The following is a 13,918-nucleotide window of genomic DNA, read 5'->3' as shown; positions in this document are numbered from 1 at the left end:
CCCCACACTGTGCCCCCCCACCGCAGCCTCCCAGGGCCCACATCCCCAGGTCTCCTCCCTGTCACAAGTGTGACCACGTCCAGGCTGCGCCATTCAAGGCTGATGTGCGGCACCAGCGTTCAGACCGCGGCGGCTTTAGCAGCGCTCAGAAACCAGCCCTCACATGGTGACACACCGAAGGGAAACCGAGCCCTTCCTGGTGGCCTGCGTACCCACGTTCAGGTCCCACCCCACTGCCCTCCAGGGTCGTGCGGCACAGGGATAGGCACCGTCAGGGCCAGGCCAGGGCCCTGCCAGCCCTTCACCGTTTGGAAAGCCGCGTGCAGCTTCTGCAGACCCCTGGCAGGGGGCATGCAGAGCGCACCCCCATGCGCCCCTGCACGCCAGCAAGGTGCCAACACTCGGAATGCCCGTCGGGGCACTGCAGGCAATTGCATCCCAGAACTGCCCACTTGTGTGATGTCAGGTTGGCCTTTGGGGTTTTCTAACTCTCCCTTCACTGTGCTGTTCGTGGTCCCCACAGCTTAACCACTAACCCCACGGCCCCAGTGAGACACCTGACACCAGCGACTGTGAGTCAGGCCCCAGTGGGAATGATGACATTTGCGACCTTTGCTCTGCATTTGTTACCTGATTGTGTTATGTAAACTCCATAAGGTGAATGAGTCTCAAATAGTCTTCAGAAAGTGAATTTTAAGGAGGGAAGGAGAAAGTACGATCATGGACACTTCCGAGTGGAGGCAATGAGGAGACAGAAGCAGCCAGGCTGTATGGTGACTAACATAATATAATAAAAAAAAAGAAGAAGAAACCAGGCTCTCCCCATGGGGAAACCCAGGGAAGCCCCCCAGTGCCTGGCCCCGTTAGGCCAGCCTGGGCAGCGGTACCACTGAGCCACGACCTGCCCGCCTCCCCCGGTGGATCTCTCATTTCCGACTCTGCTCAGAAGAGACAACTGTTAGGCTAGAGGGCAGCGCAAGGAAATCGCCAGTCTGTTACAAACTCTGCAGATTTTAAAGAAAACTCATACGCTAGAGTCAGACTGAAGTCAGCTGCCCTACCATGGCCCTGTCTGGGGTCGGGGGTGAAACAGCAGAAACAGCTGAAGAGCCAGAACCAGGGACCCCTGCCCCCACATCACAGAGTGCAAGCCCTGCCTGCCTGCGCCCCAGCACACCGTGGCTGCACACCCCACCCCCAGCACCCCCCCAGCATCATGGGCTGCACCCCCACTCCGAGCATCCCCTGTAGCACCATGGCTCCACCCTCCACTCCCTGCATCATGGCTGCACCCCCGGCCCCCAGCATCATGGCTGCACCCCCTTGTCCCCAGCATCATGGGCTGCACCCCCTGCCTGCACCCTTGCTCTGCCTGCACCCCTGCTCTGACATCCTGGGAGGGCCCCCTTAGCTGCCCATCCCACCCTCTCAGAGCACCTGCTCCTCTTCCCTGACCCTTGCTCCCTGCAAAGGACCCTTATGAGGCCTCCTCACATGTCCAGGTGCCCACCCCTGGCTGCCACCCAGACCCTCAGGACTTAGGGGGAGAGCCACCTTCCGGGCAGCATTTCTGACAGCGATGACCCCTCCTGTAGCCCCAGCCCACTGTCCACAGCTCCAGCAGGGCCACAGGTCACGTGACACACAACTGTCTTGTCTGCTGGTCGATGGGGTGCGTTATGGCTGGACGATGTCCTGCTTGTCCCCATTGTCTTGCACTGGCAACAGGCACCCAGGGGGACTTCGTGTCTGTCTCATACCCTGGCCCTTGGAGCACATCGGACACTGTGAGGGCTGTGTCACAACTTCAGTGACATACTTCACTGGGCTGCCCTTCCTTCTCCTCCTTCAAAGTGCCCTCTGTTCCGTGGAACATGCGTTCAGAGAAGCCCACCAGCACGGGCGCGGCGTCCTGGGCTGCAGGGCACCTTGCACGCATGTGCCTCGTGCGCAGCTGGGCACCTGCTCCCTGCCCGCAGAGCCAAGGTGGGACCAGCTCTGCCACACTCGCCCTTGGGAACACCCAGACAGCAGGGAAGCCAGGCCTACGAGCCTAGATCGCACAGCTGTCAACTTGCAGTACTCAATGAAACTGGGAAACCCAGGAAAGAAAGAAGATCAGAAAAAAATATAGTGATTTTTTAAAACAAAGCCTGGTTAGAATTTGGCTGAGTCAAGTTCTGGGTTAGTTCGTGTATTCTTTTCAGACATTGCAGCTCACGGAGCCCAATGACATACAGGCTTCTCCATCCTCCCTGTGGGGAACAGGTGACCTGGCCTCCCTGGTGTGGGAAAGAGGCAGTGATGCTGGGGGTCGAGTTGGTGGGGCTGCAGGTGGTAGCAGGGACCACAGTGAGGAGGACAGGGATGGCTGGCCATGATTCCATGCACTCCAGGCAGACGTCAGGAAACCTAAGGGCGGAGAGAGACAGAAATACAGACAGAGATAGAGAAGGAGACAGAGACAGAGATGGAGACAGAGACAGAGATGGAAACAAATAGAGAGTCAGAGAGACAGAAAGGCCAAGAGCTTTAAAGAGAGAGACTGAGGGAGAGACAGAGATTAAGCTCTGACGCTACCTTTGCCAATTTAATTATTTTGTCATTTTTTATTAAATTTGGGGGTTAGGTAAGAAGAGCAAGGATGAGGTTTTGGGAAAAGAGCTGATGTGCCAGGTTTTCCCAGGAGGAAGGAAGCACGGGTTGCACAGGGCCTGGGCCCTGTCTTGAGCCTGTCCTCCGGCCCCGCCGCCCTTCCTGAGGCAGACATCAGCACACGGGGTGCAGGTGCACCTGCTGGGGAAGGTCGTCAGGGGAACGTGACCGTGGGTTGACCGGGGGCTGGACTGGGGCTCTGGGAGGCTGCTCACCCCCTCCGGTGTCCTGGGATATGGGTTCCGCCCACATTTTACTGCCAGAATCCGCCCAAGGACACAGCCTCAAGACGGAGGTGTGGTGTGAGCCTATGAGGACTGGTTCATGACTGAGCCCAGTTGGAGCCTCTTTACAAACATTTCCAATCTGGCGGGAGGCGAGATGCCAGGGTCACTCACAGCCTGGGCCACAGCCCAGGACCCCCGGAGCCCAGGGGCAGCCCCTCTGACCCAGCAGCAAGCAGCAGGGCTACCCGGGCCTGCAGGGACAACACCACCAGCTCCGCGCAGCCTGGAAATGAGCCCCAGCTCCGACGAGGACCAGGGTGGGAAGGGACACCCCCGGACGGCGGGCAGGGCCATCCTCCTGACGGCCTCCAGTCACAGAGTCCGTGGGCGACTGCAGCCACAGCAGGAGAAGCACAGAAAGAAGAGCCCAAAGTGAAGGAAGGGGAAGGAGCAGAGACGTGAGTGGGGCCAATAACGACCTCTCTGAACTTCCTTCAGAGTTTTGGGGACAAAGAGATGTGATCGGTTTCTGAGCCTGGTGCTGGTGAGAGGTCACTGGGAGTCCAGAGGGACAAGGGCGCCCTGAACACCTCGTCGGGAGGGGCTTTATCTGCTGCACTGCTGTTCTTTCGGGTAAGACCCATCCTAAAACCGGCATGTTGGAGAACTTCCGTCCCTGGAGCGCGGTGCAGTATCCTGTGGGTTTAGCAGGTAAGCAGCAGCGGGCAGCTGGGGTGCAGACAGCTCTGCTCAGGAGCCCCTCTGTGCCCCAGCAACACAGCACTCCTGCCCATGGCCGAGGAACAGCCCTGCATTTAACAAGCTCATCCCAGACTTCAAGACGGCTGCCGGAAACATCAGATAAAAATTGTCCCTGTTGCTTCAATGCCCAGATTTAGCCTCTCTGCACCAGGACTCAAATCTCTAAAACTGGAAAGTTGAATGTGGTGCCTGAACTCACACTAAGTGGCAGCAGCCCGTGAGGTCTTTTTGTTGTCAAGGTGGCAGAGGCTTTGCTGGTGGTCGAACCCCTAAGCCCACCCAGGAGCCCCCAGCGCCAGAGCCATGCTGCTCTTGGGCTCCCTCCTGTGGCGGATGCCGGGAACGTTGGAACCTGCCGCCTGCAAACCAGCGGGGGGCCGCACCTGTCCTTCACGCAGGGTGTGAAAGGGAGCAGAGACGCCAAGGGTGCCGGAGAAGAGATCCATGACTCCACCTGGATTATATCTCTGAATGAAAGGAATGATCCATCTGTGGCAACTCCCTCCAAAAGATAAATCTTTTAAGAATGGAGAGCCGATTATCACGAGCACATATCTGCAGATCCGCAAAGCTACAACTTAGGGAACGTGTGTGTTCAGGTCAGAGCCGTTACTCACTTTCCTTACCCTGAGGCGTTTACAAAAACCTAAAATATAGACACCCGCCAAGTGTATATAGCATCTTGGCAAGGATATTACAAGGACAAATGAGATACTATCATGAGAGCGTAGAAGGCTGGCGCTCCCTATTCTGAGAGAGGAAGATTCAGAGTGTCAAAACCACTTATCGCACGGACCTCCGACTCTCATGAACCAGAAGCCACCATCCTCATGCCTCCAAGAGCATGCCCACGTTCCCAGGAGACACCCTGTGTACAAGGTGCTAGAATAGGGGGTGGGACAACCAGGACTACTGGGAGCTGCTGGAATGACTGTATGCAATTCAAGTGTCAATTATCGGATTAGCACAAGCTTCCAGAGTAGGGTTCACAGGAACGTGTACTTGGAAGTCCAATGTAGTGTTTTCCTGATTTTTAAGTCATTGATTCTGAAGGGTGGTGAAGGAGGGGAAAGACATATCCAGATCTCCCGGGACTTTTTCCCTGGAACGGTAAATCCATGCAGCAAACAGACATGTCCTCTGTGTTTCGTCTCCTGGGAGTGAGTCCTGGACTGTCACTCAGGTGCGTCGAGGCCAACAACTCTTACAGGAAGACAGGAGCACTCAACAAACTTGCATGAGACAGAGGGGATAGTCCCAATCTGGGATAAGGGGGATCAGGATACAAATCTGGATTTAATGGGAATAACGGAATAGTTACCACTCACAAATTAAAAAAAAAAAAAAAAAAGCAACTGGCCCCAGGGGGGCACTGCCTTAACAGAATCTCAAAATTAAAAAGTTATATAGAAAAGTTAGCCAAGCACCCACTAGTGCCTCTTATGAGGTTATGCTTCGCCGATTAAGGACCACCTGCTTCTGCGATCTTGTGTCTAGACCGACCGCCACCTTCCTGAAAGGATACTAATCAACCAGACCTCAGAATGGAGCCTGTTCAGAGAGGAAACTGGGAGCCTTGCGCCCTAAGGACCCCGCAGAAGGGACAATGGCAGACACAGAGCAATGCTTAGCAGTCGCCTGGGGCATGTGGACAACCCCGTGTGTGTTCAGAGTCCAAATGCTGGACAGAGAGCCCAGGCCAGAGAAGCAAGGGGTCGGGGGACAGCAGGAAAGGCATCTGGCCTCCAGAAAACCTAGTCACCTTCTCTAAACACCTACATGAGTGGCCCATGGAAAACAGCCGATGTAACTTCTGGCTGATTCGGCTATAGATGAATTTTTAAAGGTTACATGACTGATTCTCAGCCTGCATTAAAACCAACTTCCTTCAGGAGTTCCTACGGGTTCAGAGGAGTCCTGATGACAAACTGTATCCCTAATGAATGGCATTAGAGCAAGGCACCAGGATGTCTGTATTACCTGTCTTTTCAATGTTTAAAACTTCATGTGTGTCTGTTTGCCAAAGATGAAGGACTCCCCGGCCATGATGTCCAGGCGCACAGTCGGCTCCACAGGAGACAGGGGCCACCTCCACCCAACCAACCCCTCCCCTTCTCCCCCACCACCCTCCTACAGCTGGCAGGTTCTCAGGCGGCTGCCGTGCCGGCCCCGGGCGGAGGCGTGGGGAGTGGAGTCCTGGCCCGCGTGGCGCCCAGGCTGCACGGCTGTGCTGCCGGCCTGGTCTGGCTCAGCCGTCTCACGGTGAAGGACATAAGCGGTTCATTAGAGCACTTAATGTGACTGATCTTGGAGCAGAAAGTACGATGCAAAAGCATGACCTACATTTCACCTGCTACCCCAGGTAACGGTACGTCACAGAAAGGGTGCCGGGGGCGCCTCTGCCCAAACAGGTGATGCGCGGTCTAGAACCCTAACCCCAGTCGGCCAGGAACCCCCACAAGATCATTCACGGGACTGTTGCAACCCTGCGAGCCACACAGAACAGCAGGACACTAACTTCTGGTTTCCAAAGATCTACTTTTTTTAATTAACTTTAAATATACTTTAAATGTACTTGATTGCACACTCCTAGGTCCTGTGTGGAAAGATCAATACGCCACGGAAGACAGACAGTGCACTAAATCCTGCTCGGAAACCTTCAATCAAATCTCACAAGTCGTTTTTAAAAATACAGGCATTCATGGAATTTATCATTTTTTTGTCATTTCCGTTTCGTGTTTCCAAGGCGCTGGCTCCTCTCAATGGGGAGATTGTAGCCTACAAAGGCTTTCCTCCGGCTGGCGTCTACCGTGTGGCGGTGAAGCTGTGAGCGTGCCTCTGGGATGCTTCTGTCCCTCGTGCGCTCTTCCCGGTGTGACGGGACAGCTGGGGCAGGGAAGGAGAGCACGTCCGTGACAGGTGCGCGGGGAGAGGCCGACCGCATGCACGGAGCTCACCGGAGACCGTGGCCAGACACACAGAGAAACGACAAGTCTCCCTTCAGTTCTTCTCAAAACAGGCCAGAGTGCTGAGAAAGGCACAGAGAGCGGGAGGAAAAGGCAGCTGGTTGTACATGGATGGGGACCGGCTTCGACGTGGGCCACGCGGGCCACAGCCGCACCCTGGCACTCGCAGCCCTGGAGCAGCGGAGCCTCAGCAGAGGCACCTGATTGAGTGCGCAGGTAAGCGAGCGCACCACGAGCCGCAGTGAAGCCGAGCAGGTTCCCTCTGAAGTCAGAACCTCGGGCAGCTGCTCAGAGTGCCTGCAAACCTGTCTCAGACACAAACACGCCCCCCCGCCCCCCGCGAGCTGTCCGATGGCCCTCGGTGACAGGGGCAGACGCGCAGGCCAGAGTCTGCTCCTCGGGCTCCAGGGGCACTGTGCCCTGCCCCCGCAGACAAAGGGCCTGGGGTGGAGGGGACCCCACCCTGACAGCGTCCCAAGGCCCTCTTCAGGGGAGGGTCCGGGAGAGCCTCCTTCACAGCCCACAGCCTCCGAGTTCCCCCAGAGCGCCACCCCCACCCCCCACGGAGCACCTGGCCTGGTCCAGAGCAACGTCTCTCCCTTTGTCTGCCCCTCGAGGGCTGGGGAGCCTCGGAAGTCAGACAGGCTCCCCCACTCCCAGGAAGGGAGCCAGCTTTCTATTACGCGGGGTCTGGTAGGTAGGACGGCGTCCTTTGTTTCCAGTGCCTTGATTACTCCACGCAGCAGCAGACAAATACACAACACGACCCCCCCGGGCAAGGTCGGCCTGTATACCTCGGCAAAGGCTCGCCAAAAAACCGATGGACTTGTTCTTTAAGAAGTGACTCAAGTCTAACAAATTTGAGAACATCCAAGATGGAACGGGCCTCACAGCCCGGGCCACACTAAAGTGTTCTGAACCCGTGATCAAACACACCGCAGATTATTGTGTTTACCTAAAACTCTCCATGCTCTCTGAAACTTCATTATTATCGGGACAGACTCTGCCAGCAACCTCAAACCCTAGGAGTTGGCTTACCCCCCGCCCCCACAAAAAAACTCTGCCCCAGACGTGGGGCTTGCTAATGGATGGGTCAGTAACAGGATGCTGGGGATACAGTGACAGCGGCGGTGGCCCACCCCCGCAGCTCACTGACGCTGAGGGCCAGGACCCAGCAGGCAGAGGGGACGCACCGCTCACAGGGGAGAACAGGAGGGACGGAAAGTCAGAAGCCTCTACTAAAATAGGAACAACAGCCTAATTAACGCCTGGTATCTTGGTGATGGAGGCAAAGGGGATTCACTGTGATTTGGGCAGAAGGAGAATGGAGAAAGACCACCAGGGAAAAGAAAGTAAAACGAAGGAAGACACATACTGGAGGAAGGAAGGGTTCCCTTACTGTGTGGACATTTCACCTTGTCCTAAGTGCCAGCTTCATGGGTTCCATGCCGCATTATGTCATACGCAATAAAATCTGAACATAATTGTGGTTTTAGCAGTCATTCTGAGACTGCCCCCATGTCAAAACTTCTAATTAAATTTAGCTAGATATTACAGTACACAAGCTTCCATTTATAATTTTTTTTAATTCTGACAATACAAATGCATTAACATTTAACTTGGCTCCAATTTTTTTGTGTTTTATTATGAATCTTTGCTCTTTGATTTTCAGCCTGGGACTACAAAACCGTATAAGACTGTCTGTTACTAATACTTTTAGAATAATTTCTTCTCAACCCATATGAAACTGGGATTTTATTTTTAGAATTCTTTTCTCTTGTGGGCTTCAGTTAAATATTTAACGCATCAAGTGTTACTCAAACTCTAAGGCCGTACAGACATTAATAGTGGGATCCCACCCCATTATTGACACCACCAGTCAGCAAAACAGAAAAGGACCATTCTAGTTTTCTATAAATGAACTCAGAATGCTATTTCTCAATTTTTCTTCTTTAATTTCAAAAGAAATCCATCAGTTTTAGTTTTGTGTCTGGTATGTGGAGAATGGAATAATTTTAATTCAAAAATACATAGATGTTACCTTGCTCTCTATCCCAGTGCTCTGCTAACCCTAGTAACACCCCCATCCTAAAATCCTGGGGCATTGTGAAGGCTTGATATGGAATTACCTAGAAATCTGCTCTGTTCTGAGCCGTTGTCACATCAATGCCCATTCGCTGCACAACCCTGTCAGGACCTGAAGTTGCTTGTAGCTTCATTTATGGTCTTGATTTCAAGTCAAAATTAAAGTGACCCTCTAGGTGTTGGGGTCCAGTCGCCATGTAAAGGGGTTCTAGGTTGGAAACTGTCAACGGTGTTTACCTTCCTCCCCCGTCCTCCTCTGCGGTGGGTCTTCTGCTGACGAATGAAACACAGCCTTGCAGAGCATCACTCGTGCTCGGGGCATTTGCAGTGGGAGAAGAACAAATGCCCAGAATCGCTGCCTAAAGCTTCTGACCCTGAGTGAGCACAGCATTGAAACCGTATGGCGCACATTTCACACCGCAGTGGCCCAGAAAGCACGTGCTTTTTGTGCCGATGTTCCTGTAATATTGATATCAGACCCTCTATTGGGGGTGCTAATGATGAAATTACAGATTTTAAAACTTACAGATGAGCAAATACTGTCTTTCTGTTCCCTCCTTCTCTTCCAAAGCAAAGAAATACATCCAGGAGCAGAAAACAGCCATTTCGACTCTGTCCTTACGTGTCCCATCGCCCTGACCAATGGAGCACGTTCCCTCCCCCACGGGAAGGGAGGAGGGAAAAGACACTGAGGGGTTATAATGTCCCTGAAGGTGATACGGAAAAGAGTGCAGGGGACTCCCATCCCCCAAAGGAAGAAAAACAAATTCAGATTGAATTTGGAAATGGTTCGATCTGCTCGGGGTCCGGGGGCAGCACCTCGTCTCTCCGAGCGTGGACACGGCAGAACGTCTGTGGGTGGGTTGCTGTGAGTGTCATGAGAGCAGCACAGATGCAGTGCCTCTCACAGGCCGTGTAGGGCAGCGTGCTCACAGCCAAGTCCTGGGCACGAGCCCAGGGCAGCGGCCTCATCCACTGGTCACAAGAAAAGGCCAGGCGTGTGCGTCTCGAGTATGAGCAAGACACCATTGAGTCGGTTCAGAAAGGAATCCACTGGCTTGATCTCAAATACTGCGGGAAGGGGGTGAGGGAACATCACTGCCCTGAAGAACACATTCAGGTGGGGCTTACTGTCTGTCTGCCAAAACCCATACGACTACACCTGTGACAGAGTGAAAGCAGGGCGATCACAGGTGCGCACCTGGAGATAAATATAATTGTGTGTGCTCAGTAACTACAACTGCAGATTATTCCATGGTCCCAGCCATTCGCAGAAATAAAAAGGGGACACCTGGGTGGCTCGGTTGGTCAAGTGTCAGAGTCTGCTTGAGATTCTTTCCCTCTCCCTCTCCCTTTCCTCCCCCTGCTCTCTGAAATAAATAAAATCTTTTTTAAAAGATGTTTTTAAAAAGAAGAGAAAAAAAAGGAAAAAAAAGCCAAGCATTCCGACGAAAAATGTACATGATCCAGCCTTAGAATGTACCTACTTCTTACAGGAAGAAATAGATGTGGACGCTGTTAGGGCAGATCGAACATGCTTAACAACACCATCTGTTGATCGGCAATAACACCGAAGTCTGATCGCTGACCAGGAGATCACGCAAAGCCAACAAAACGTCATGAGAAAAACATAAAGGGCCTTACGTTGCCATTTCTAAAGAATGACTTTGGTGGGAGGATTATCTCTGTTTCTAGGTGAGAACAGAAGGTGGGATTGAAGGAGGCCGAGAGGAGTCCGTGTTCTGTCCTCTGCCCATTGAGCTCTGCACAACTGACCTTGACTCAGCACGTGGAAGCGCCAAGAGCAGAGCGGTGTGCTGGAAGCATGTGTGATGGGCGAGCACATCGCCAAGCCAATACCCGCACACCCGAAGGACGCGGCAGCAGACCGAATGATCACAGCACTCAAAACACCGCACAAGGACCAGGGGCAAGGTGCCATCAAAAATAGTGCTAAGTGGAGAACCAACATACACCGGGCATATTAAAAGCCTTATCTTTAATCCTCACAGCATGCTAAGCAGACATTACTGCATCCCCACTTCACCGATAAGGAACCCGGAGATGAAGAAAGTTAAGTAACATGTCTAGAGTCAGTCACACATCCAGAAGACGCCCAGGCTCCCCTGGGCTGACGCTGCCTCTCTGATTTATTAAAGATCAGATGTAAATCTTGTAGAGGAAACAAAAGATCCCCAAATGCTAGAAAGTGATCTGAAAAGAGGTGATCACCGCAGAAGGTCCAGCACATTTAACACTTCCTCCTAACCCCTCAGCCAACTTGCTGAATTCCTAGACTGTAGGGTGGGATGGGGAGGAATATGCCAAAATATTTTAGGGCCTGAAAATTTTCTTCTGGATGTGAAAGCATCGTGCATTGTGTTTGCAAATGTAGATTTAAGGAAAACGTTTCTGGGAGAGAGCAGAACGGGGTACTGCTCAGCACTGGAATCCCCAGGCAGGCAGCCGAGGTCCCTGCAGCCAGGGAAACCACACAGCATCTGCAGAAGCAAAGGACAAGAGCCCCGAAGTAAGCACTACACAGAAGGATGGCTGGGAGGGGAGAGACCAGAACCTAGAGAGATTTAATAACTAACCACCTCGCTTCTGCTTTTCCAGGGAGGTCCCAACAGACCCAGGAGCCCCCGGAAAGCAAGCAGGCACATGGGAGTCTACCTTTTACAGGATCCGAAAATCCGTGGCAAGGATAGGAAAGCTGCTGCTCCAGCTCTGGGAGAAAATGCCAGGGTCCTTTTGAGAATTGCTCTGTTCCTCTATGGCTTTCCATGCTCTCTGGGCGAGAGAAGTCTGCACATACGTGTGTTATGGATGTGGACACACAGGAACACACAGGAAGCGTGTCTGATGGCCTCTCTGGGGTGATAAAAGTTCTGCAGGAACGCTGAGCCTGTGGAAACGTCCTCAGAGCTTCCAGGGAGCAGTTTCTAATCTACAAGTCATTTGCAAGACACAAGGCAGGGACCCAAGGACTACTCCAGAAGAATTTTAGGTATGAACACTGAACTCACTAACTTCTTTCCCCCTCATACTGCTTGAAAAAAAAAAAAAAAAAAAGGCCCACAGGACTGCTTCAAATTTGCTGAAAAGCAGAACCGGACCACAGCTCCTTTCAAACCTTAGGTATTTTCGATACAATAAACCCCTTCAGGACAAGTCCCACTACTTAAAAGCATCTCTCCAACCAGAGGTGTTCTCTCCACCTTCGTGTTTTCTCAAGCACTTGTTCAAAAACACATTTAAGTGGAATGTTTTCGTTTCTGCAGATTGCATTAATTATGGGTTTGCAAACACTGCAAGCCCACGAGGTCTGCCCAAGCTGGGGGCTGCAGACACCAGGCCTGGGCCGGCGGCCGGTGGCTTGGCTCGAGCCCTGCGCATAGCTCCGGGCTTGGCCCCGCGCGCCGCCGGCCAAGGCTGCTGCAGAGAAGTTTTCGGCTAAGAAAGAAAAACACACAGTGGTCAACCGCAGTGACCCACGCGCTCGGGAGCGCGCCTGCTTGCGCGCAGCACGGGGACCAAGAGAGGACCCGGGAAATGGGACGGCAGAACGTGGAGACGCCTCGTCCAACAACTTCTGCCTGCCGCCACGAGTGAAAATAGTATTTGTTTTAATGTCATCTGCGTCCTCCTAGATTCACTTGGGGCGGGTCCCTGGCACAGGCAGGCTCACCAAAGGGGGCTCAGGAGTAGGGCCCACGACTAGCAGCTCCTTCCCCCAACAAGCGGCCGCGGGTCCGCGCGGTACCCACGGAGAGCCGGAGTGATGGAGGGACGCAAGGCCACGCGCGCTCCAGGCCGGAGGGACGGCACTTAGGGGATGACCGTGTCCCCGGCGGGGCGGCCCTCAGACAATCCGCGGGGCGGCGCCGGCGTCCCCAGCCTTGTGTCCGCCTGCCCACCCGTCAGCTGGACGCGCAGGACCCGGAGAGCACCCCCACGCGGTGGTAAGACCCCAGAAGCCCACGCAGCCGCCTGGGGACCGGCGTGGGCCCCACCTGCTCGGACCCCGCAGGCGGGAGGCGGCGCCACGTTCCCGAGGAGGGTCACCTGCTTCCCGGGGCCCGGACGCTCAGGCAGGAGAGGAAGGCGGGGACCGCGCTGGGGCGAGCCGCCAGGTCCCCAGAGACGACTCACCGTGAGCGCCGAGAACTTCTGCGCGGGCGCCGGCGGGAACAGCCCGGCGAGCAGGGGCAGCCAGCAGAGCTGCGGGAGCAGCATGGTGACGCGCGCGGCACGGCGGCTGGAAGCCGGGCGCAGCGGCCGCTCGCGGTCCTCACCCCGCGCTCCGGGCGCCGGACTCCAGCAGCTGCCCTGCGCACGCAGCGGCCCTCCGCGTCCTGTGCGGCTTCGCCGGCTGCTGTCAAATAACTCCAGAACTTCCCGGAACCTCCTCCTGCTCGCTCGCTCCCTCCCTCTCCTCCTCCAGCCCCACCCCCGCGCCGCCGCCGCGCCCGCTCGGCTCAGCTCGGCTGCGCGCTCGGGCCGGGGGCCGCCCTGGGCGCGGGTCTGCAGGAGCGGGAGGTGGAGAGGGGCCACCGGGGCTGCGCCGCCTGTTAGCGCCGCGTGCGTGCCGGCTTCCCTGCGCGCGCGCACACACAGACACGTGCACAAACACGCGTGCGCACCCTGCTGAGCCCTTCTGGTGTCCCAGGGCACCGACCCGCTGCACGCGCGACAGGCCCTGCGGTTAACCCACCGCTTTACGCCTAGGTCTGTGCCCCAGTTCCCGGGGTTCTCCCGGACCTCCAGATTCTGATGCTACCTCATTCGGCCCAGAATGTCGCCGCTCACATTTGCTGATTGATTAGCTGGCTTTCCAGCAAAAGAAGCCATCGACACAGCATGGTCCAGAAAATTCACGGAGGCCTGCATGCCTTTGGCATTTTTTAGCAGATTAATGCACTTGGGGACGAATTTTGGACTAAGATCCAGGGTCAGACCTCAGGGACAGGGGAGAAGTCTGGTGGGAATGTGGCTGTTTCTAGAGCAGCTCCGTCAAGGTGGCCCAGGTATTTATGCGGGGAAAACGGTGGCGCGTAGAGGTTGCAGACTCCCCGGTGGGCACTGGTTGGAAACCAAGAGAATTTTGAACACCCAGTTTCTGGATAGTGTCCATTGCAGACGACATTGCTGAAATAGTTTAGCCTTGGCTTACAACTTTACAGGGGAAAAAAAAAAAAAACCCTAATTCTGGCTCACACA

General features: G+C 54.6%; 1 protein-coding gene across 3 annotated transcripts in view; it reads right to left on the bottom strand.

Moving 5' to 3' along the window:
* Positions 1 to 13,275, bottom strand: part of SMOC2 (SPARC related modular calcium binding 2) — a 164,595-nt gene extending 151,320 nt beyond the window's left edge. The window contains exon 1 of one of the 3 annotated variants that reach the window (XM_034669483.1): positions 12,851 to 13,275. In XM_034669483.1, the coding sequence (XP_034525374.1) occupies positions 12,851 to 12,934 (84 nt within the window). In that variant the 5' untranslated portion in view covers positions 12,935 to 13,275. The remainder of the gene's footprint in view (positions 1 to 12,850) is intronic. The other 2 variants (XM_034669484.1, XM_034669485.1) reach the window with 2 other exon arrangements.
* Between the last annotated feature and the right edge of the window lie 643 nt (positions 13,276 to 13,918).

The sequence above is a fragment of the Ailuropoda melanoleuca genome, chromosome 10 (assembly GCF_002007445.2).
Source record: "Ailuropoda melanoleuca isolate Jingjing chromosome 10, ASM200744v2, whole genome shotgun sequence".
NCBI lineage: Eukaryota > Metazoa > Chordata > Mammalia > Carnivora > Ursidae > Ailuropoda > Ailuropoda melanoleuca.
This window is presented reverse-complemented; position numbering and strand designations above follow the sequence as displayed.